The 25316-nt window shown below is 28.9% G+C and overlaps 3 protein-coding genes across 3 annotated transcripts; 1 reads left to right on the top strand and 2 right to left on the bottom strand.

The window, feature by feature from the left end:
• On the bottom strand, window positions 359-3039 carry LOC109344940 (high affinity nitrate transporter 2.5). The gene is made up of 3 exons (XM_019583663.1): window positions 2394-3039; window positions 1459-2101; window positions 359-824 (listed from the first exon to the last, which is right to left on the bottom strand). Exons 1-3 carry the CDS (start codon window positions 2899-2901, stop codon window positions 452-454), a joined length of 1524 nt encoding a protein of 507 aa, XP_019439208.1. The 5' UTR covers window positions 2902-3039; the 3' UTR covers window positions 359-451.
• LOC109344945 (heme-binding protein 2-like) lies at window positions 10504-11686 on the bottom strand. The gene is made up of 2 exons (XM_019583669.1): window positions 11472-11686; window positions 10504-10930 (listed from the first exon to the last, which is right to left on the bottom strand). Exons 1-2 carry the CDS (start codon window positions 11684-11686, stop codon window positions 10525-10527), a joined length of 621 nt encoding a protein of 206 aa, XP_019439214.1. The 3' UTR covers window positions 10504-10524.
• Window positions 18212-23352, top strand: LOC109344944. The gene is made up of 7 exons (XM_019583667.1): window positions 18212-18580; window positions 18689-18775; window positions 18958-19170; window positions 19654-19818; window positions 20531-20584; window positions 20905-21051; window positions 22812-23352. Exons 1-7 carry the CDS (start codon window positions 18308-18310, stop codon window positions 23187-23189), a joined length of 1317 nt encoding a protein of 438 aa, XP_019439212.1. The 5' UTR covers window positions 18212-18307; the 3' UTR covers window positions 23190-23352.

Consider the following 25316-nt stretch of genomic DNA (forward strand, 5'->3'; position numbering starts at 1 on the left):
GAGCGACATTTATTAGAAGGGACAGTCACGAACGCAAAAAAATTAGTTCATTACTATAAAGTGAGAAAATATCATTGATAATACCAAAAATATGATTTTAAATTTGTATAAATGAATTATGCTTGGTGGACTACTAAAACAATAATATTAAGATAATAATTGCATAAAAAAATGAAATCAACCTACACTCTCTTTATTAATGGATAATTGAAATCTAGATTAATTGGAAACTTTACACATAAGAATTGTCCGTACAAAATTAAGCTTTGCAATATCAAACTATGAATAGTAGGAGATATTTCAAAAACAGAAACTATTCGTTCAGAGTTATAAAGTTCATTTATGAGATGACTCTGAAATCTTCTATTGATCTTGTCATTCTCCTTAAAAACGCAACTCGGAAACATAGATAATACTAAGTCTTCACATGTAGAAGAAGCCTTTGGAGCAATCAAATATTTGGTGATGTAACTTCATCAGAAGGAATAGTTAAATTGTTAACTTTTCTACCTCTTTCACTTCTACAATTATCAGCAAATTTCAAACTTGCATGATGAGAACCTTTGTCTTTCTCCTTTGAGTTCCACTCACCTAAGTAATAATCTTCTTCTGACACTTTCTTAGATGATGGACCAAAAATCATGCCACCCCATTGTGGAAAATATATTGAGAATAATGGTAATGTGCATATTATGATCATAACACCCATTAGGGTTATTCCTCTTTCTTTTGAGAATGTTGATCCTTTGAAGAAAATTAATTGTGTCACAACTGCACCTACATTACCTCCACCTCCTGTCATCCCAGATATCACCCCTAATGACCTGAATGCGTGTACATGAATCAAAATAGTTTGAATTAGTTCGAATTTGTTAATACGATAATGTTTCATGTATAGTGCAATGACACTTTTACGACGCTTTTTAGGTTGATGACATAAAATGTTTGTATGTTGTATCAAAAACTCTAATGTTTCATCTATTCCAAACAGTGACACTTTCACGACACTATTTAGGTTGATAACATAAAGTACTCGCATATTGTATTAGAAACTCTAATTGTTTCGTATATACCAAACAATGACATTTTCACGACACTTATTTAGATTCATAACATAAAGTACTCGCACATTGCATCATAAACTCTAAGCGTGTCACCAAAAGTGTTTTATGTAGTTAAGAACCTTTAGTGGATTTCATGCTTGAGGTATAAGTGTGTACTTAAAGATTGAAATTTATCATCAAATTTGGAATCATTAGCTAATCAAATAAGAGCTTCTAAGAAATATCTAAGGGTAGGGTAGACATATATTATATGACATTTAACCTACATTTGAAATTTTTGGGGGCCATTTAAGGTCTTTTCTTTTTTGAAGAACTAAACTAGTAAATCGAGAAATATGAGGGACTAAATCTAAAGTTGAAGTTAATTGAATGAAATAATGAGTGGAAAAAGCACCTTCTTGAAACAAAAGGAACAACTCCAAATGTCATTCCACATGCAGCTTGGACAAACACAGAAAATATGATCATAACAACAACTGAAACAGTTAATGAACCAACCAAACCAAGGATTATGCAAAAAACTCCACCCAATGTTTGACAAAGCCATAAGGCCCAAAGTCTACCCCTCATTCCAAACCTCTTTCCCATTGCATCTGATATCAATCCTCCTGTAGGCCTAGCAAATATGTTAGCCAAGCCGAAACTCGCCGCGATGATTCCGGCTGTGTGGAGTTTGAGATTAAATCTGTCGTAGAAGTATTCAGCGATAATGTTATCTATAGTTAATTCTACTCCAAAACAATATCCATAAGTCAATGCTAGAATCCACCCTCTATAATTCGTAATACCATGATACAAGACTCTTAAGAATTTGTCTTTTGATTTTTCGCCCGTCTTTTTTAGGCGATGAAAATTCCCGTCTGGCATGTCTTGGCCTAATATCAGTATGGAAAATGCTGTCAGCATTTGGAAAAATGCAGGAATAAAGAACGCGATTCGCCATGCTGTGAATTTTGTAGCACCGATATCGCGAATTAGCGAAAACACAAGAGGCATGATAAGTTGGGTAGCCCCTCCTCCAAGGTTACCCCATCCACCTGAACAAATTGGAACAGAACAAATTCTGAAATCATCATATGGCACCCAAATACATAAACCAATATATGTATATGTATACAAATAATGTTTGAAAATATATTCTTCATTATATATATAGGAAGAATGGCGAAAAAGTAAGGTTGCTATCTGGTGACTTAGAACAGAGAAATCAACCAATTATCGATCGATCTATGTGATTTTCTCCTCGATGTATTCCCTAGGGATACTTCGGACGATAAATAATAAACATCATGCTCGAGAGAAAACATACATATATGTATGCTGAAGTACCTGAAAATCCATTTGCTGATCCAACAACAGGAGCAGAAAACATAGAGCTCATCCAAAATTGTGTGGAGACAAAAGTCGCTAAAGAGAAGCCAGTAAAGAAGCGAACGAGGAGAAACGAAGTAGGCGACGAAATTATGGAAGTGAAGTAAACTGCTGGTGCTGTAAGGAGTATAAGAGAGGCCGAGGCGAGGCGCGGACCGACTAAATCGCAAGCAGTTCCCATTGCAATTCTAGCAAAAACAGCACCAGAGACTGATGCAACTCCAGCATTTCCAATGTCAGTAGCAGTGAGATTGAGGTTGTCGCGAATTATAGGTATAAGTGGTGGAGCTGCAAAACTAGACACAAAACATGAAAAGAAAGACACCCATGATAGATGAAATGCTCGCATATGCGGTTTCGCAATCGAAAACAATCGAAATTCAGTGGCCTTGTGCTCAGAATCCACAGGAAGAACAAATTTTTGTTGTTGAGATTCATTGGTATATGCTTGGAATTCTACTTCCATGATTCTGCAACAAGTGTGACACTCACTTTTATTAGTGTTATTAGCACAAAGCAAATTAAGCTAACCAATTTTTGCCTAAGGTGGAAATTGCTAAACAAAGTAATGAGAATTTATTCATATTGGTTCATGATATTTATATTGTTTTAACTGCTAAAGTCTTCTCAGATGAGGTCATAATATTTTTCAATATACTAAGATACAAGTATATTCTTTAGAACCGTATAAAAATAATTCATATATATATATTTGGTTTTCCACCTGTATCCTCGTATTGGAGGCAATCTTATTCGACCCGGGAACATCCACAAATATGTGAGGTTAACTCTCCTAATGAGTATTTTTTTCATCCACAAGACTCGAACTCGAGACCTTGCTTAAGGGAAATAGAGTATGTAGTTATTGAGTTATGAAGGGTGGCAAAGTAGAAGGGGTGGTTCAAAAATGAGACTTGGAGAATGGTATATGAATGTGACTTTTGATAGGGAGGGTGGAAAAGGCAATACTATACGCCAAGTCTCAGTGTTTTTACTTTGTATTAGATGTGGAAATGTGAACCCAACTTGGAAATCAAAGGGAGTTGTTGGCGTGAAGCAAAAAAATCAAAATTTGACTTAGTTGATAGAAATATAATTGCAGGGTAATATTTATGCACTGACATTATAAACATTTATATATTATTGCATTATCCAACATTCATTTAATTTATTTTTTTAGAATAGTCAATAATAATTAAAAAATAAATGGTGGATAATACAATGCTAATATATAAAACTCATATACAGTTAGTTCATACATATTTTTTTCAGGATATAAATTAAGCATTATTTCATTTCAAGCAAATAACTAATATTGACTTTGGTGAGGATGATAAAGATGGGAAGAGATTTGATGAAACAAGATACTTAAAAAAGATATAGTGCATTTTATATCACTCCATGTCTCAAAGTGTTTTAACCAGAAAAAAAAAGATTTTTGTAACTTTCGAATTAAGTTTTATTGTATTTCAATCATGTAAAATATCTTGACAAATGATATAAAATTTGGGACAATAATTTGGTTTTGATATATATATCATATATATGTGTGTATTTGATTAGTAGTAAAATATTAAATTACTTAACTATTTCGTGTAACATGGAAGCATGAAGTGACATATAACAGGGAGATATAGATTTTATAAGATATTGTTTGGAGTAGTGTTTATATTTTTATGGTGAAATTGTTTTTTTAAGGTATAGTGTCTATCTGTTATAATAATGACAATAATAGTAATAATAATTTAATTTTTAAGTGATATTTATATAGTGCCATCACGAACATAATTTTATTTTCTTCAAAAAAAATCCATTCATGAAATCCAATCTATAATTCTATTTTATTTTTCACTAACTTAATTTGACTTAATTTGCCCATCATATCCTCTTAAATATCCTGAACTGTTTATCCTTTCAGTTACATATCTTTTTACTCAAACTCCTTTTACACTAATTTCTTATATTAATTATTTGTAAGCATACAAATTATTTTTTAATAAATATCCTTCAAAATTAGGTGTTATTATTGATTCACCTCAGTATTTGAAATTTGTTTTGTTATATTATTATCTCCCTGCTTTTCAAGTGGATTTTACCAAATGAAATTTTATTTATTTATCACTTTGAAAAATCAACGTAAGTCAATGATATTAATCATTGTTCTCACAATTCTATCCTTAATTACTTAATTAATAAGGTAGATAATAAGGAAAATGGATAACTATATTTATTATAAAGATAAATGATAAAGAAAATTTAATAACTAAATGAATGATATTAATCATTCTTCTTACACTTCTATCCTTAATTAATTAATAAGATAGATAATAAGGGAAAATAGATATTTATATTTATTATTTATACTTCTATACTATTAATAAAGGAAAAATCCAAAATAACATCCATGAAGTAGTTTATATTTCACAATTTCAAATTTTATAACTTCTAATTTTATTTTATAACTTTTACTTTCACCATTATATATACTAATATTAATAAACATTAAATAACTATACTTTATATAAATTTCTATACTAATACTAATAAAAATTAGAAAAACATAAAATAACTACCTTTGAAATATTTTATGTTTCTATACTTTATCTTCTATAATAATATTAATAAACATTAAATAACTATACCATGAAATATTTTATATAAGCTTCTATACTAATACTAAAAGAAATTAGAAAAACATAAAATAACTACAATTGAAATATTTATGTTTTCCTACTTTATGTATTATAATTCCTAATTTTATGTTTATTTATACTAATCTTCTATACTAATAGATAAAGGAAAATATAAAATAACTTCCATGGAGTAATTCTAATTTCATGGTTCTAAATATTATATCTTTTTAATGTAAATTAATGCTTCTTTTTTAACTATCACATCAATTCTTAAACCTCTTATTTCCAAATTGATGTGGCTTTTTCAATGGATAAGTGAATTATATTGATTATGATATTAAATTTGAAATGTAAAAATATAATTGCAGGGTAATATTTATGCACTGACATTATAAACATTTATATATTATTGCATTATCCAACATTCATTTAATTTATTTTTTTAGAATAGTCAATAATAATTAAAAAATAAATGGTGGATAATACAATGCTAATATATAAAACTCATATACAGTTAGTTCATACATATTTTTTTCAGGATATAAATTAAGCATTATTTCATTTCAAGCAAATAACTAATATTGACTTTGGTGAGGATGATAAAGATGGGAAGAGATTTGATGAAACAAGATACTTAAAAAAGATATAGTGCATTTTATATCACTCCATGTCTCAAAGTGTTTTAACCAGAAAAAAAAAGATTTTTGTAACTTTCGAATTAAGTTTTATTGTATTTCAATCATGTAAAATATCTTGACAAATGATATAAAATTTGGGACAATAATTTGGTTTTGATATATATATCATATATATGTGTGTATTTGATTAGTAGTAAAATATTAAATTACTTAACTATTTCGTGTAACATGGAAGCATGAAGTGACATATAACAGGGAGATATAGATTTTATAAGATATTGTTTGGAGTAGTGTTTATATTTTTATGGTGAAATTGTTTTTTTAAGGTATAGTGTCTATCTGTTATAATAATGACAATAATAGTAATAATAATTTAATTTTTAAGTGATATTTATATAGTGCCATCACGAACATAATTTTATTTTCTTCAAAAAAAATCCATTCATGAAATCCAATCTATAATTCTATTTTATTTTTCACTAACTTAATTTGACTTAATTTGCCCATCATATCCTCTTAAATATCCTGAACTGTTTATCCTTTCAGTTACATATCTTTTTACTCAAACTCCTTTTACACTAATTTCTTATATTAATTATTTGTAAGCATACAAATTATTTTTTAATAAATATCCTTCAAAATTAGGTGTTATTATTGATTCACCTCAGTATTTGAAATTTGTTTTGTTATATTATTATCTCCCTGCTTTTCAAGTGGATTTTACCAAATGAAATTTTATTTATTTATCACTTTGAAAAATCAACGTAAGTCAATGATATTAATCATTGTTCTCACAATTCTATCCTTAATTACTTAATTAATAAGGTAGATAATAAGGAAAATGGATAACTATATTTATTATAAAGATAAATGATAAAGAAAATTTAATAACTAAATGAATGATATTAATCATTCTTCTTACACTTCTATCCTTAATTAATTAATAAGATAGATAATAAGGGAAAATAGATATTTATATTTATTATTTATACTTCTATACTATTAATAAAGGAAAAATCCAAAATAACATCCATGAAGTAGTTTATATTTCACAATTTCAAATTTTATAACTTCTAATTTTATTTTATAACTTTTACTTTCACCATTATATATACTAATATTAATAAACATTAAATAACTATACTTTATATAAATTTCTATACTAATACTAATAAAAATTAGAAAAACATAAAATAACTACCTTTGAAATATTTTATGTTTCTATACTTTATCTTCTATAATAATATTAATAAACATTAAATAACTATACCATGAAATATTTTATATAAGCTTCTATACTAATACTAAAAGAAATTAGAAAAACATAAAATAACTACAATTGAAATATTTATGTTTTCCTACTTTATGTATTATAATTCCTAATTTTATGTTTATTTATACTAATCTTCTATACTAATAGATAAAGGAAAATATAAAATAACTTCCATGGAGTAATTCTAATTTCATGGTTCTAAATATTATATCTTTTTAATGTAAATTAATGCTTCTTTTTTAACTATCACATCAATTCTTAAACCTCTTATTTCCAAATTGATGTGGCTTTTTCAATGGATAAGTGAATTATATTGATTATGATATTAAATTTGAAATGTAAATAAATTACTTAGTCATAACAGTTTACTTTCATTTTTAACTTCCAACATATATCACATTGTAGTTTTTTTAAATAATATAATATGAAGATGATATATTCTATATAAAAAAAAAAGAATACGGGTGACCGGCACGGAGTGTCGGTCGACACGCTAGTAAAGATAAATGAGAAATAAAAATATTACACATATTTAATATAATAAAAATGTAAATTTTGAATTTGCGCACTATAACCTTAAAATATAGTTAATTAAGAATAAAAGTGTTCCTCTATTCCTTAATTGTTATTCAACTTTTTGATTCGCTGATTATTTTTAGTTATGTAATTTGTTATTTAATTATTCCTTCTTTTATTTACTTTTGACAATGCAATTAAATTATTTGCATATGCAATTAAATTATTTGCATATGCTATTAAATTATTTGCATATGCTATCATACAAATTACATGAAAATATTATGTAATTTGTTATTTAATGGTATCTATTTATTCTATGATAAAGAATTAATATCTATTAAGATGCATAATTATCTCTCATAATAATCGAACTTTTGACCTTTAAATTTATATGAAAATATAATGGAATTTTACACTACTAAATCAAAAGTTACCATCCTTGATTAGTATGTGTATTTGAATTTTTTTTATTAATTATTCTCAAGTTTAATTTATTTAATTATTTTTGGTTTTATTATGAGATTTATATTACAATATTTCTTGACTAGAATAATTTTGCCTGGTGTAAAAAATACTTGTGGTCTATACCAAAAATACCTATTTATTCTAATATTTAATGGGCTATATTTTTAATCCTTAATATGTATAAAAATTAGACAAAGAGTAAAATCAATTAAGTTACATCCCATTGATTGCATTTTTCATTCCCAAATTAATATATCATCTTACTTAATAATACATTATTGTCAAATTATTTTAATACCAGTCATTATATATTGTTTGCATCTTATATTCATCAAAATATCATCTAATATTATCCCCATTATATTCAGCAAAATATTCTCTACTATTGTCCCCCATAATTGTTTTAGTTAGCTGAATTAATTGTGAGAATAATGATTTTTACTTAGACTAATTCTTATGTTAACATTAATCACTTTTACTTGAATCTACAATTAATGCATTGATGGTCACTAAGGAAAATAAGAATATTCAAAACTATATACAGAATCTTATTGAATGTTTGACTTAGTATCTTTAATTGATGCTACGTGGATGGAACATGCTTAAGTCAACTAAACTTTTTTTTAATCATTTGCTTATATAGATTAAAGTGTGAGCCTAGCATTATATAATCATGTTTGACTCATTCATAAAATTTTATTTATAGATTTACATGTATTCTACATCTAGTTTAGATAAAAAATAGAAAAAATAATTATATATTGACAATATCAATCTTAAAATCATGTGTTAATAATATTGTGAATCATTCCTAATTGATGAGGAAACATGACCAATAAATCTTGGTAGATAATATCTGAATGTATTCAATGACGATCGTTCTAAAGTCTTAGAATTACTCTTTGATTATTGAAGACTATGAAGTCCAACTTAGAAAGTTGGAGTAACATTTTCAATGTGTCTTAAAATTATAACAAAAGCTAATACTCCACTTTCTCTTTATGTATAAACGGAACTTATGAGGAAGAGATGAAAAATAAGAAGAACAACAAGTGAGAGAATTTATATCCACTATAGTATGAGACTAGTATTCCTATTAAGATACTAGAGTGCAGGATAGCAATGAAAACCGAATCCGTAGGAATCTGTCCGAACTCAACCCAAATTTAACGGGGAAAATCTCGATTTGATTGGGTTTGGGTTTTACCCAGCTTTAACTCTCAAGTTTGGGTTCGGGTTTGATAGAGCAAATACCCTACCCGAACTCGTCCAAAAGTAATGTAATTCATTTTAAAAATGAAAGTTTTAACATTTGTCCATTGTTTTTAATTTCTAATTTTACTTTACATACTATTAGTTCTTCAAATATAAAAGAAATGAAATAATACAAGAGAAAATAGAAATGTTATAGAAAAATGAAACAAAAATGAAACCATATTTTCCTTAGTACATTTATTATTTTCGGGTTTGGGTATTTTATTGAGTTTGGATTACCTGAAACCTGACGGGCTCGATGATGATATATTTATTTCAACCCCGTTGAGTTTGGGTTCGGGTTTTGGTTGTGAATTTTGGGTTCGAGTTTGGGGACGTATGCACAATTGGCTGAACCCCGTTAAAAAATTCTCTTGTTTCTTCTCTTATATTTATCTATGTTGTTATTTGATTGCTTGTAGCCAACACTGCACAACGATCGCTTCCGCTACACCAACAAGTGGTATCAGAGCCAATGGTTCGACGGCTCAACGGAGTATTGAAACGACAAGTGGTCGGTAGATCCATGTGGGATCCTTGTGTCGAAAGTCTTCTTGACGAAAGGTCAAGGCGGCGTGTTTCGTTGATGAAAGGATAAGTCAGCGGCGGTACAAGTGGGTAGAGAGCTGAGCTCTAGTGTATCCAATACTCGAATGAGATTTCACACTTGAGGGGGAGATATTGGGTATTCGAAATGTGAATGAAGAAGTCCCATATTGAGAAAAAATGGATGAGTTAAAGAGCATATAAGTGGATGGACTCATAGACCTAATGCCTTAAAGTTTTGGTTCAACACGTGCTGTCTCACTTGTGACTCTTCACTTTTCTCATACTCATGTAACAATGGAACTCCCAGGTGATTGGAGGCTCCCCGATTGCAGTATGGTCCAACATGCACTTATGCGGCTACCTGTGTAGCAGGTATCATAATGTATGTTTTCCCATAAATTATTTTTTAGGGTACCCACAGGAAGAATATTTTGGTCATTCCTAAGATTAACTTAAGTAAGACAATTCTCATACGGAAAATGTGAAATCAATAAATTATTATGTGCATTTATTTATTTTAAGATTCAATAATCCACATTCATTTTTCTGATTTCTGCATCTTTACTGACTTACTTCCTCTCTCTCTATATATATATATTGATGAGTTGAGTTTATTATATATTATATATAATGCATATATATTCCAATCACAATGACACATTGAAGCAACACACTTTATTCCAATCACAATGACACTAAAACAAGACACTCCAAGCCTAATAATGACACAGAAACAAGACACTTTAATCATTCAGTGCTTACACAGTAATCCAAACTTCATTTAAACGCCCATAATTGATAGATGAAGAATTATACTGAGCAATAATATAAGACCTTTTATCTTCAAACATTTTTGCATAACTTCCATTTAAATACTTCTTTAAGCTTCCTAAAAGCCCTTCAATTTCTTTCTTAATGTTATCATCTTTTGCAAATCCACTGAATTTTCTAACTGCTATGTTTTGTGTTTTCCATTTCTCTACTTGCAACTTCAATTCAGGATTTGCTTGTGGAGGAAGTTTCCCTTCAAAGTTAGAAGATAGATACATTCTTACAATATATCTATCTTCAATGCTTGTTGATGAGGGAATGCTTGTTAACACTGGAGCAGTATATGCAAGTTTGGTTGAATTCAAATTGGCACCATGAATATATTGATATAGCCTGGTACATAGGGTTATGATATAGGTTAAACCAAATGAAAATCTTACTGTAAGTTGCAACATTAAAACTATATGATTATTAAGATTATATCTTAAAGTCGTGAAATCAGAATACAACAAGTTACATCGTAATTCAAAAACAAATTTTCAATCGCAGCAGGGCAACTTATAATTTAAAACCATTGTCGTTTTTTTGGTGTAATTAAGAGTATTTTCTTACTCTATGCGTAAAGAAGTAATCATTTTTGATGTATTGGCTGTAATTTCGGTGAGTTTTGGTTTTGATGAAAAAAAAGTTAGATAATAAAGTAAACTGCACATTTAAGAAATTTTAAGATTAGTAAATTGTACACTAGCCTATGGTAGGAGTTTAAGATATACATTTTTTTTCTAATATGTATCTATGTTTTTCCGTGTAGTGTAAGACCGTGTATATCTATTCTCTCTAAACTTTATCAGTTACGAGTTTCATGTACTAAGCTGCCTTTTTTATTTATGTTTTTCCGATACGAAACAAGAAATAAAATAAAATAAAACGAAACCTGTGAAAGCCGGTTTTGGTAGACTGCTCAAAGGAAGTTCCTGAAACAACAGGAGCTAACATCCATGAGGATTCATTGTAGAATCTAATCTCAAAATCTGATTCAGATTTTATCACTCTATACTTTGGTAACTCAATAGCATGCACTAATTTGCCACAATAGTAACACATTACTATAGACAAGTAGTAAAACAAGAACACAAGTTTTGTTTCCATCTTATGATATTGCCACATTTCTCAACTATGAGCATTCTATATATTCTACCTTAACTATTAAATAGGCTCAGAAAATAAGTGGGGTTTTTGCATCTAGTCTCCCAAACTCTATCCTATACCAATCATATTATGCCATGTCAGTTAAAAAAAATTAAATATTTATAACTTTATCAGTTTTACTTTATTGTGATTGGTCATGGACATGGTTGGAGACAACAGATCTCCACCGGTTTTTGTCACTAACCACATTATTTGCTCAATGTCTCAACAAATGATTCAATAAGTATAATTACATTTTTTTAATGTATTTTTTTATTCAGGATTATTGTGAGATACTTTTGATGCATAATGATTTCAGTATACTTTTAACCTATCATGTTTAGCCACCCCAATTATGCCAAGTGTGAAGGGATTTGTGTAACACTCCCGTCATCTTTGTTTTAGGGTTAGTTTAGGAGTTGGATTTTTGGAAGGGAAGGAAGAGAAAGGGAAGGAAGGGAAATGGAAGGCTTGAGAGCTATAAAATACACTTGTGAGAAAACTTCCAAGCCTTCCATTTCCCTTCATCCCCCTCTAAAATCCAACTCCCAAATTAACTCATAAGATACTTCTTACTAAATATAAAAAAACGGTTTGATGTTCAAGACTCTCGTCTCGAGAAGGTAGATGCATACATGCAGTCTTATCTCTGCAAATGATGAAGATGTTGTTTTCAGGATTTGAACTCATGACCCATGATTACTAAGCAACAATTTTATCATTGTCTCAAGCTCACTCTCTTCTAATTAAACTGTATATATCAATAAATTAGTTATTTTTCTTGATTTTTTTAAAATATTATAAGATTACAATCTCACCCTCATTTAATATTGCCTATTATTTCATAGTATTAATGACAACAATAAAAGAAGTTGAGATAATCAAAGCTTTTAGCACGAACAAGTAAGAAAAAATTATAAATGATCCATATTAAATATAAAATATCTTATAAAAATAACCATCAAACATTCTAAATGATGCCTTATAATAAGGACTAGTAAGTAACTAATTGAAGACCAATTTGTTTTGTTCGAAGAACCAAATCACACTTCAATGACTATTACCCTATATATCAAAAGGACTAACTTGAAAATAACTTTTAAACTTATAAGCAAATTTTACCATTTTCTTCAACAAAAAAATTAACTTCTTCTTGATGTGAATGGAAGTTTCATAAAATTTTTTACCCAAGCCAATGAGAAAACTCTATTCATTTAAAAAGAAAAATTATAAAAACAGAAGTTAATATTTTAATATTATTTCGTGAACTTTGATTGGTTCGAAACATGAAGACATAAAAATTATGGGACAGATGATGATTATCCTATTGATGTAGCCTAACCATTGGAACTTTACATAAACACAAGAATTAAGATTAGGAGATTTTCAAGATTATATACACAAAGTGATTTTATTCCTCTATTTGATTATGTTGTCTCCCACTTACACCTATAAATGGTTTCCTAGTTAAGCATCAACACCAAATATAGTAACTCCATTAGCATTCATCGTACCAACAGAAAAGCATACAATGAATCATAAGTGGGATAGTACCTATGATTTAGAGTATTTTATTGATGTCACTTTGAGTTTTCTATATTATCTTCCCAAGCTAAAGACAATATAATTTTGACATGTCAAAAATCCAATAACACTAAACCCATTGTTGTGGAATTAATAAATTCGATCAAATTCTTAAGTGCTCTTGGTATGTTCTAAAAAGATATATAATATAGGTTGTTGATACTAGAACTTTGAGGGTACGCAGGAAAACTTAACCTAAAATGATTATTTATTAGTTGTAAGAGTCTCGTGATTTAAGTATTATATTGAGTTTATTATACTATTCAAAGTTGGATTTCTAATATTGTTATCTCTTTAAGGGCCGACATCCACATTTTCACATTGATTCAGTGGTAGTTCTTCCTTTTTTGATGGTTTCATTAACCTATTAGTATTTGATAATGTATCTTAAGCAAGAACCCGGGTTCGAGTCTTGTGGATGGAAAAAATGTCTGTTGGGAGAGTTAGCCTCACTTACCTGTGGATGTGCCCGGCTCGGACAGGATTGCCTCCAGTGCGAGGATACCTATGGAAACCAAAAAAAAAATTAAAACGGGTCCATTTTGGTGGAAACCGTAGAACACACTAGTTTTGGCTAAACCGGTGGGTCAATGCAAATTTTTAATTAAAAATAGGTGTGCTAAATGAGGTGGTTTTGCTTTAAAAATTATATATAGAGTATGGATATAATAATAATTCGGTTTAGTTTAATTTTTTGGGTACTTCAAAAACCAAACCGAATAAAATGGATGGTTCGACTTAATTTATGTTGATTTTGATCTTCGAAACTAAACTAACTATCAATAGTTTGGTTCAGTTCATCGATTCTCTTTTTAGTGTTAAACCATGTGTTTGTAGGTTTAAAATTGTGTTATTCTTCATTGAACCAAACCAATTACAAACAATTTCTGGAAAAATTAATCGAACGAAACTAAGGAATCGAATCACATTTTTATGTTTAGTTTGATTCAGTTCTATTGGTCTCGTGATTCAATTTGGAATTAGGTACATCCATAATTAATATATATATATATATATATATATATATATATATATAATGTAAGTGAAAAACAATGAAAAGTTTGGAATTGTTGCAATTATAGGGAATTATAGGGGAGAATAAATGTGAAATATGGATTATAAATTTAAATATTTACCTTTATTTTATAAGTAAAGGATTCAATAAAAAGGTACGATGAGTTTCAAGCCAAATATAGAGACAACACAATCAAAAGTGATTACTACTATAAGAATGTTTAATACAAGAACAAAGGTATATACACCGTACCACTAAGCAAAAATATATAAGTTTGGACTATACTAAAACAGAAATAAGCCCAAGATCTAATATAAATAATCTATAATTTTAACATAACTAACATCCTTTGTAGAAAAGATTGCTTCACATCTTAGAAGCCAAATCGACCACATCAAAGCAAATTATAACATTTTCCACGACTTTGTAACTTTTGTTGATTTACAAAACGAGTCATGCAACACTAACAATTCAGAAAGAGTGTTAGGTAAATGAAGATGAAACTGAAACCAAGAGTAAAAACATTTTCAAATGGATAAGGCAAAAACACAAGACAATATAAAGTGATCAACTGACTCAATTTGATCCTTGCAAAAATACGCTTTGAATCTTCTCTATTGACAATGTTCCTTATTTAGAGTTCATCCTTTGTGGCCAATCTTCCCATCAAAGCTTCTCAAATAAAACATCAAACCTTTGATGGAGCACATTTTATCCAGCACTTTTTGAGAAAATTACCTATATTAGCTTGATATGTTTCCAATTGAGCCAAATAAGCTAATTTAACAGTGTAAGTCCCAAAAGCATCGTATCCTCACCTCCATTGTCAATGGTGTCTCTTCTGCAAAGATGATGATTGATTCATGAGAGCAACATGTTATACTCGAATGTGACTACCTTGAGGCTGTCTATATCATTTTTCATGGAATTTCGGTTCGCATGCATCTACTTTCCTGTGTTGTCAACAAAATCAGGGTTTCTTGCATAGAGTTGGATGGTCCAAGTTCGGTTTATTTACAAATAAGGAAGTATGCTGCCAAATTTTATGGCCAAACTCGATACGGGAGGTTCTAATCACATCAAAATTTGGAATGCAGTTCTTGAAGATATACATAATATTATGAATCTGGACATTTCTTTTATCTAATCTTTTATTTCTTCCAATGTACCAAAAAAATATCAAAAAAATTGTTTGTTAATAAACAAATTAAAAGACAAAAATATCTAAATAATGCATGCTATGAAAATAAGGTTTACCCTTACTATTATTTGTTTTCGAACATGGAGAAGTTGAAATGACACCTCAAAAGCCCCAAAGTCAAAGTCAAGGTTATGATTCAAAATGTTAACTCTTGTAAGTGTTGGTATATATCTTTCCCAATCTAACACCTTTTGTCGATCTCCACCATCTTGAAGAGTTTTATGTAAGGGGCATTGTTGCACCCATTCACATGTTAGGTGATGGTTGAAGTTGTTGGATTTGAGTACAACCGAGAACATCCAGCCATTAGGGAGTTTCGTTGTTACGGGTTATGGGAAGAATAGAAAAAGTGGAGAGTCGCAAATGAAACACCACATCTTGAACCAAAACTTTCAGACAATAGTTTCATGAGCATTTTCCACTTATAAACATTTTCACTCATCTACATAATTAATCATCATTATTTGTCTAGGAAACTAGGGACAAAAAAACATTCTAATTCAAACCATGTATATATGTTGGAATCATGAAGATTTAGATGATTAATTAGAGAAAGAATGGGCCATGCAATGATGCTAGCATGCAATGCATCATAAGTGAAGAAATGGGGAACCAAACATTCTTTTCCTACAATTCCACTCTCCCAAATAATGGTTTATGCAATCACTCTAATTTGGACCCATTACATGCACTTTCATGAATTTTCTAAGGTGAGTTGGTGTATTGAAAAAGACTCACATTATGATTAACTCGTTATTTAATTAGCTTGAAATATGGACTTAGATGCTCAAATATTTCTTGCATGTCATTATTTTACCACTTTCAACAAGAAAAACTAAAGACCTAATTATAATCATAATCTTGACGGCTAAGTTAAGGATTGAATAAAACGTTAGTTTGAAATATACTCCTATGTGCCATATTCAAAAATCTTATTCTTTAACCTATATTATTTTATTTTCTTAACCTGTATTTGGACACAAAGGAGAATAGTGTTTTGTTAAATATAAAATTGGTGTTAATCGTTTACGAGAATAAAGTATATCCTCGTATCAGAAGATAACTTATATCCTCTTAAGTTTACTCATTATTTGATATGTATTTTATTTTATTTTTCATTCTAAAAGTTTTCATTTTAAAATATATATCAAACAATGAGTGAATTTAATCATATAAGTTATCTCTTAATGAGATACTATATTTTCATTGTTTATATAACATGTTAAACTTGTTCCAATGTTGTTTTCCACTTCACATCATGTATTATGGATCACTCCTTTACTTATTCGTTTTAATTACTTTATTGGTTCATAATAACCATAAGAATAAAGTGAATTGATGTTGGTCAATGTTGTTTCCAAGCAACACAAGTCAAGAGTCATCAATTATAGAATTCTCTAACCCTTCACTTATCTAATTCTTCTATGGTTTGAACCCGAACAACCAATTGGGATAACAAACTCTTTCACTTAAGAGTTTGTTTACGAGTTGGTTCTAAAAAAATAGATATAGAAAAAATAGTAAATCATAAAATATATTAGTAAGATATTTTTAACGTTTTCCTTTCATTTTCATTTTCCTCCATTCTAAAACACAACTCATTAGACAATTTCCTGATCATGAATGTTGAGAAGTGGGGTCTGGTAGTGTTGAATATTTCAAAGTTGATGCATGAGTTGAACAAAGATGAGACTCCAAGTCTTTTTAGTTTCCCACATGTATTTTTATACTTGAGGCAATTTTGTCCAAGCCGGGAACATCCACAGGTATGTGAGACTAACTCTCCCAGCAGATATTTTTTTCATCTACAAGATTCAAAACCGAGACCTTACTTAAGGAGAATCAAACATATACCACTTGAACCAATACCCGTCAGTAGATGAGACTCTAAGTAAACCAATTTAAATTGAGGTGGTGCATAAGCTATGACCCTAGTTACAAAGTTCTCTATGATTTTGGTGGTTGCTCCAAATTTGGATTGACCACAATATCCACATGAGGTTGCCCTATCATTGCACAATCTTTTTAAATTTGAAATTAATATATAAATCCTCCTCTTTAAGATTTTAAAATTTAGAATGATTTTATGATCATTTTAATTTTTTTTATAAGATGGTTCGGATATATTCCTGCAAAATATTATTCTAGTGGTAGGGAACTTTTTTCTTAAGTCATATGTATCTTTTTTTCAAAAGTATTTTTATTTGATTTATAAAAATATACAATTTAGTAGAGCAAACTTTCAGAACTAGGATGTTTTCCACAAATAAAACATATATCACTCGAATTAGTGGCCCGTTACGGCCTAGTGCATGAAACTCTCACTTAAAATGGTAAGTATTCCTCCATTTGACTTATATTATTTGGCCTCCAAATTAATTTCCTGATATTAGATTAAGGGTTGTTCAGTGCACGAGACTCTCATTTAATGGATTTGAGGAGAGTAGATGTACACAATCTTATACCCGTAAGCCGAGAGGCTACTTCCAAAATCTAATACTGTGACCTCATGGTCGCTAAGCAACAACTTTACCATTGCATCAAGCTCCGCCTCTAAACTTAGTTTATGATACATATTAGAGTCACAAAAGTAAAATAAAAAATGGCCATACTATATGGTAGATTAGCATGTATAAATACTTAAAAGTCTTCATCACCTAGTGGTTGGAACTTAAAGTTATCACTAAATATAATAGAAGGTTCAACTTTTTCTGTGCACCCAATGCAATGAAATGGTGAAAGAGTAATTTATTTTGTTAGAAAACTCAGTTATCTTTGTTGAATGGATTTGGTGAGAGTTGTGTTTTCATGTACAAAACCAAAATCTAGGACTTCACATTTTTGTTTTGTTGTTGAAACAAAAATACAACACAAATGTGAAAAAATCATTTCATTCCTTCTACATTTTCTTCTTGTTGCTTCTTTTGTTTCTCCTATTTATTCTCTAGAGTTTTCAGCCAATCAAAGTTTTCTGCCAGAGGAAGAGGTTCATAAGTTGAAAATTGTAAGAACTCATCTTCACAAGATCAATAAGCCTTCTGTTAAGACAATTCATGTATGTGAAAAGCTAAAATTAAGTGCTTTTTTTTACATGTTACTTCTTTTGTTTTGGACCATAATATTATGTGTGAGTTTGTGTTGTGTTCCTTTTTTTTTTTTGCAGAGTCCTCATGGTGATATAATAGATTGTGTTTTGTCTCATCAACAAGTAGCTTTTGATCATCCTCTATTGAAAGACCAAAAACCATTGGTAGTTTTATTCAGCATCGTTATTGTACACCACATCGAGACATTTTTTGTGACAACTTTGTCTTATAAACCTGAAAGATGTCACGAAAGTATGGCGCTGTGGTGTACAAGAAACATTTTCGAATGTTATTTTATTGTTTTATGAAACTCGGAATGACATTATTTTTTGTATTTATTATACAGGATCCTCCAGAAAAACCGAAAGGTCATAACAAAATGGGTGTGATGAGTGAGAATTTTCAAATGTGGAGCTTATATGGAGAATCATGCCCAGAAGGAACAATTCCAATAAGAAGAACAATAGAGGAAGACATTTTAAGAGCTAGTTCTGTTAATGGATTTGGAAGAAAATTATCAAGTAGTGTAAGAAGGGATACAAGTAGCAATGGACATGAGGTATGTACTTCAAAATTCTCAAGTTTTATTACCACAAAAATATGATATTGAAGTGTGAAATCCGAACGGCTGTTGTCTCAGATTCTATCTCATACGATGTCTCACTCCAATGATACTGAAGCAAAAATAATAGTAATGAGGATGGTTTAAATTCTTTTAATTGACATTACATATATTTTCGTTGGCACTACAGCGTATGAGACACGATCTGGGACAACAAATATTTATTGGCGCACTCCAACTATATTTATCTTACATAGAAATAGGAGCACATATTCTCTTCCAAACTTTGTACCACTCTATATATCTTATGTTTCTCATTAGTTAGAAAATATAAAATTAATATATATTTATTTTATGTTTTACTTATCTGATAAAGGAGAAACAAATCATACATAGAGTGGTACAAAGTTTCGGAGTTTCGATAGTAACTTAACAAACATAATCCAACTTCATTCTTAAATCTCTTATTTGATTATACAGCATGCAGTAGGGTATGTGAGTGGTGATGAGTATTATGGAGCAAAGGCAAGTATAAATGTTTGGGCACCAATTGTGGAAAATCAATATGAGTTCAGTTTGTCACAAATGTGGGTTATCTCTGGTTCATTTGGAGAAGATCTCAACACTATTGAAGCTGGTTGGCAGGCATGTTACTTTCATTAATTACTTCCATCTTCATTTACTTCGAGTTCGGATACTCTCTCAGGTATCGGAGAAGCAAGTACTGAAAAACACAACATAAAAAATAGAAGAATGTGACACTTTTATTACTTAGATATAATGGTATGACACTTTTAATACTTATTGATGTAAATGTAAAATCAACAACTTTTCGATATGGGAGAGGATCCTGAGTTATTTACTTCATGCCATTTTTATCTTTTGAATTAATGGTATGTTTTCTTACAAATTTTCAGTCAAACCAATGATCAATGTTTTACAAATAACATATTTCAAGTTCTTAAGGTGTTTGTTAATACCAACTAGGAATTTATAAGTTAGTCAAACTAGCTTATTTGATCAAAAATAGGTTAATTAATTATTTGTATTTTATATCTATCAATAAGTTTATCAAACACTTTCAATATAGCAACTTTCAACTATTAATTTATAAGTTTTTCACATAATTATTAGTTAGTCATTTCCAACAAAATATAACAAATTTTGTAAAATGTGATATAGTATATAAAGTATCTCTAATTTTTATAATCTTTCAAATGTTATTTAAATTCTTCTTGTTTGGTTATGCATTCAAAAGGGGTAGTTAACATGTCCAACTACCAACCTCTCATTTTGATCAATGTATTTAATTTTGTATTTTAGCCAATGAAGCTAATTTCTTATAATATTTATGCAGGTCAGCCCTGAACTTTATGGGGATACCTACCCTAGATTCTTTACTTATTGGACTGTAAGTAAATTTATCAGAAAAAATATATGTACCGTCAGTATAAATTTTTTACATCGTTACTGCTTCATACTCAATTAAAAATTAATTATTATTGACTTTTAAATATAATCGAAAAAATATAAATTAATAATAAATATTATATTGATTATGTATAAATCTTTATAATTGCATATCATATTCTAAATTTATTCAAGGAAATGATGTGGTGGAAAAGTATACTATTTTTTGTTAGCTTTGCTTCAAGTATAAGATAGGTAGTAATTATAAAAGGTGCATGGAAAAGTAAAATAATTGTTATTATTATTCATTATTATTTTCAGAGTGATGCTTATCAAGAAACTGGGTGTTATAATTTACTTTGCTCTGGATTTGTTCAAACTAACAATAAAATTGCAATTGGTGCTGCAATATCTCCAACTTCTTCATATGATGGTGGCCAATTTGATATTAGTTTACTCATTTGGAAGGTAATTTTATGCTCAAATTAAAGTATATATAACCTTAGAAAATTATGAAATTTTGGTAGATATATATATTACTCTATGTTTTTGTTGTTCTTTTGTTTTCTTCTTTTCTAAAGTTTTATTATTTCTGTTAAATGGGTATATGCATATTTTATTGTTGATGTCGATAGTTTAGTTTTGTCACACGTGTCATGTAAAACAAATTAAGGGTTTCTTTTTGTTTGAGTAGGGTACATATCTGATGTCTCACAGTTTGTGCTACTCTATGTGTCATGGGTTTGTGATTGGTCAGAAAAATATATTTAAGTTAAAATTTAATTATTAAGTATTTTTCTAACCAAGCACAAACTTATGATACATGGAGTGACACAAAATGTGGGACAGCAAATGTGCTCGTGTGTGAGAATGAATACTATAAAAAAGATCAGCTTATGGGTCCCATTCTAAAGGATAAAAAAATGATTATGATTATATATAAGTCAGTTTGTAAGATGGGTTAGTTTTAGATAAGAATGAAGTAAAAAAAGAATATACATGAGTAATGAAATATACTTGTGAAATGATTTTGAACTCTTTCATTTCTCTTATTTATTTTCAATAACTCAATTCGGAAATGGATCCTCATACCTAAATAATCAAAATCTTGAAAGTTTTCATTGGCATAGAATTTGTCAATATCTTTAGAAAAATGAGATTATATGTTCTTCTTTTAAAAAAAGTGTTTTTAAAGTAAGTTCTTCTTTTAAAAAATAGTGCTTTAGAAAAATGAGAAAATAAAAGTACATTTATTCTTAAATTAATTAGTTAGTCAACATCAAGATATATTTCATCTAATAAAAAATCAGAATGATAATGTTGCTATAAAATTTTAACTTTATAATTAAAAAAATTTTAAATGTAAAAATTGACATAAAATCAAAGTTATGGACTTATGGTGCACAAAATAGGAGACTATCTTATTCACTTTAATACTTTGGAACATTATACGCATGCATAAAATTTTATGCTTTACTTTCAAGATTCTATTCCTTTTTTCCAACTAAAGAGCTTCTGATTCTGAGCTTCTTACTTTTATTAACAAAATCCCAAAATTTTACATATTTCATTAATCACTTTTCTTGTTCTTGCTACTCTTTTTGACCCATTTCATAATCACTTTTCTTGTTCTTGCTACTCTTTTTGACCCATTTCACTCTCACTACTTCTCATGCATGTTTGCTCACACGTTACTCTTAATGATTATGTCTTTATACTTGAGTAGCTTTTGCTTTGTAAAAAAAAAAAAAATATCTCGAGAGCGACACATGTTGGAAGAGGCAGTCATGAATCTTGAAAGAGATTAGTTCCTTACCATAATGTGATGAAATACCATTGGTAGTACCAAAAAACAAAAGAATATCATTGCTGAGATAGAGATTATATGTTCTCATTCTTGTTCTTCTTTGTTGTTTTTTCGGAAGAAATTGTATTACTTAATTAAAAAGAAAAATCCTAAAAATATGAAATAACAATTTATATTACTTGAAAAAAGATGATTGGCTAAAAACATAGAGACATACTTATTTTAAGATAGAAGATCTAACTCGTCCTATAGAGTCTAGTATTTGGCAAAGATGCCGACATGTGACACGATCTTTTTAGGGTCTAGATTATTAATTATTTTTTAATTAAATAAATGTAAAACATATTAAAAAATTTCTTCCATCTGATTTCAGTATCAGAGAGGATCTTAATTCGCAATTTAAAAGTTTCATTTTTTGTAGGATCCAAAGCATGGGAATTGGTGGCTAGAATTTGGATCAGGAATCCTAGTTGGGTATTGGCCATCATTTTTGTTCACACACTTAGGAGATCATGCAAGCATGGTTCAATTTGGTGGAGAAATAGTGAATTCAAATTCATTAGGGTTTCACACTTCTACACAAATGGGTAGTGGACATTTTTCTGAAGAAGGTTTTGCAAAAGCTTCATATTTTAGAAATATGCAAGTTGTTGATTGGGATAATAACTTAATTTCTTTGCCAAATCTCAAGGTTCTAGCAGATTATCCAAATTGCTATGATATTCAACAAGGGGTTAATAATGTTTGGGGCAATTATATTTACTATGGTGGACCTGGAAAAAATGTAAAGTGTCCCTAATGGAAATATATTAACATATACATAGTTATACATAGAGATTTATCTTTTTTTCTTTTTTACATTTTTGGGTATGGGTTATGAGTTTTCCTTGTGAACCTCATTTATTGAGTTTAATATTTGGTTCTTTCATTCTTATATTTAAATTGAAGGTGATATATTTTTTTATATTTACTATCTTGATGAAAAATAGCAAGAAAAATAGCTTAAGGGTAAAATGATATATATGTCATGATTATTTAATGTGTTGAGATTTTTTTTGTACTTTAACTAATGAAATTAGATATACTCAATTTCGAGCCTTACCCAAATAATAAATATATTATCTTTCTTGCTACTCTTCCCACTTCCAAATTTTACAAATATTGGGTTATTGTCATGTTATTTCCAAGCATGATGATTTTAATTAGACTAATAATTGAATTGTTCAATAATCTAAAGATGAGTGATATAGTATCACACACTCTCTTACACTCTTGAAATTATCTTTTTTCAACTTTGGTGATATGAACTCATCTTAGCCTTTTAACCTCTTCATTTTAAGATATTTAAAATTAGTTTTTTTTTATTTCTTTTCAAGAAAAACAAGCTTCCCTTGTTATCATCTATCATTGTTTTTAGAGTTGGCGTTATACCGAACTAACTTGAGATTTATTCGAAACTTATTCATTATTTAGTTCGATAAACTTTATTCATGATCTAAATGAAACGAATTTTAACTAAAAATTAATATCGTTAAATAAATGAGTTAAACTTGAGCCAAATAGAGTTAAATTCATTAGGATCTCAATTATACATGTGCATATATATATATGGGGACTACATATGTTGTCTCAAAATGCTTACTACTTTATGTGCCACTTAGTATGATTGATTGGGAAAAATATATTTAAGTTAAAAATTTAACAGTTTAGTATTTTTTTTCGCCAATCACAGCAAGTGACATGGAATGACACACTTTATAGAACAGTATATATATATATATATGTAGAAAATATAAATATGTACATATTATTACCCCCAAAAAATAATCTTTGATGAACTGAACCAATCGAGTTAATAGTTGAACTAAACAATTCATGAACTCTTCACGAACCAAACCAAATTACGCTTAATAGTCGAATCGAATAGTTCACAAACTTCAATTTTCTGAGTTCGAGCTGGAAACATGACTCATTTCGAAATCGAGTCAAATTTCGATCCAAGCAAATTCTTATCGACCTGAAAATTGAACTCGATTCGGCTCACAATCCTAATCACTTACACTTCTCTCATACCTACTATCTTCTTACCAAGTTATATGGGTAAAAATCTTTCAACATGGGTACCCACTAAGCTTACTCAGTTTGAGTTAGTTCCCTCAATTCTTATAATAGACAACTTAATTAAATTAATGCAATTTTCTACTAATATTAATTAAACTTCTCTGTTTTAGAGGGAGTTGAATTTATTTCTTAACATGTAATCTCAATCTATATAAAAAGAAAGCACAGAAATTTATTTCTAATGTGAATATGCTCCAATCTATATAAAAAGAACACAATAATATTTCCCATTAGAATTTGAGTGCTCCCATGTGAATATGTCCAACTTTATACTTATTCTCCATTATTTACATTCTATCTTTTTCTTAAAGGTTTATGTTATTATAGCACTTGCTATCATTGATGCAATGTATATTGTGATCCTTATCATTACTTATATTTAAATTTATTTTGGATTAATATTGTATTGATTATAGTTTTCTTCCATTGGTAAATTACAATTATTTAATATCCAATTCATTTATTCAATTCTATTCATTTGAAATATAGATTTTTTTCTTGCTCTTGATTTCTAATACCTTTTTTGAGGAAAAAAGAATAACATTTAGAATTTAATATAAAATGTTTTTTTCATACATCCTAAATTAAAGTGCAATACTAATACACAGTTTATAAAGAAAAGAATAATATAAAAAGATATTCTCTATCTAAGTTTCTTTTATTTATTTATGTCTATATTTTTTGTACTACTAGGATATTTCTTCACCCAACGGAGAATTAATTAATTCATTTTGTAGTGTGGGACTGTCTCACTTAATAAGCGTCGTTCACATGAATTGAACTCTTAACTTTTTGGTCATCTTGA

Source organism: Lupinus angustifolius, chromosome LG04 (genome assembly GCF_001865875.1).
Source record: "Lupinus angustifolius cultivar Tanjil chromosome LG04, LupAngTanjil_v1.0, whole genome shotgun sequence".
Lineage (NCBI taxonomy): Eukaryota > Viridiplantae > Streptophyta > Magnoliopsida > Fabales > Fabaceae > Lupinus > Lupinus angustifolius.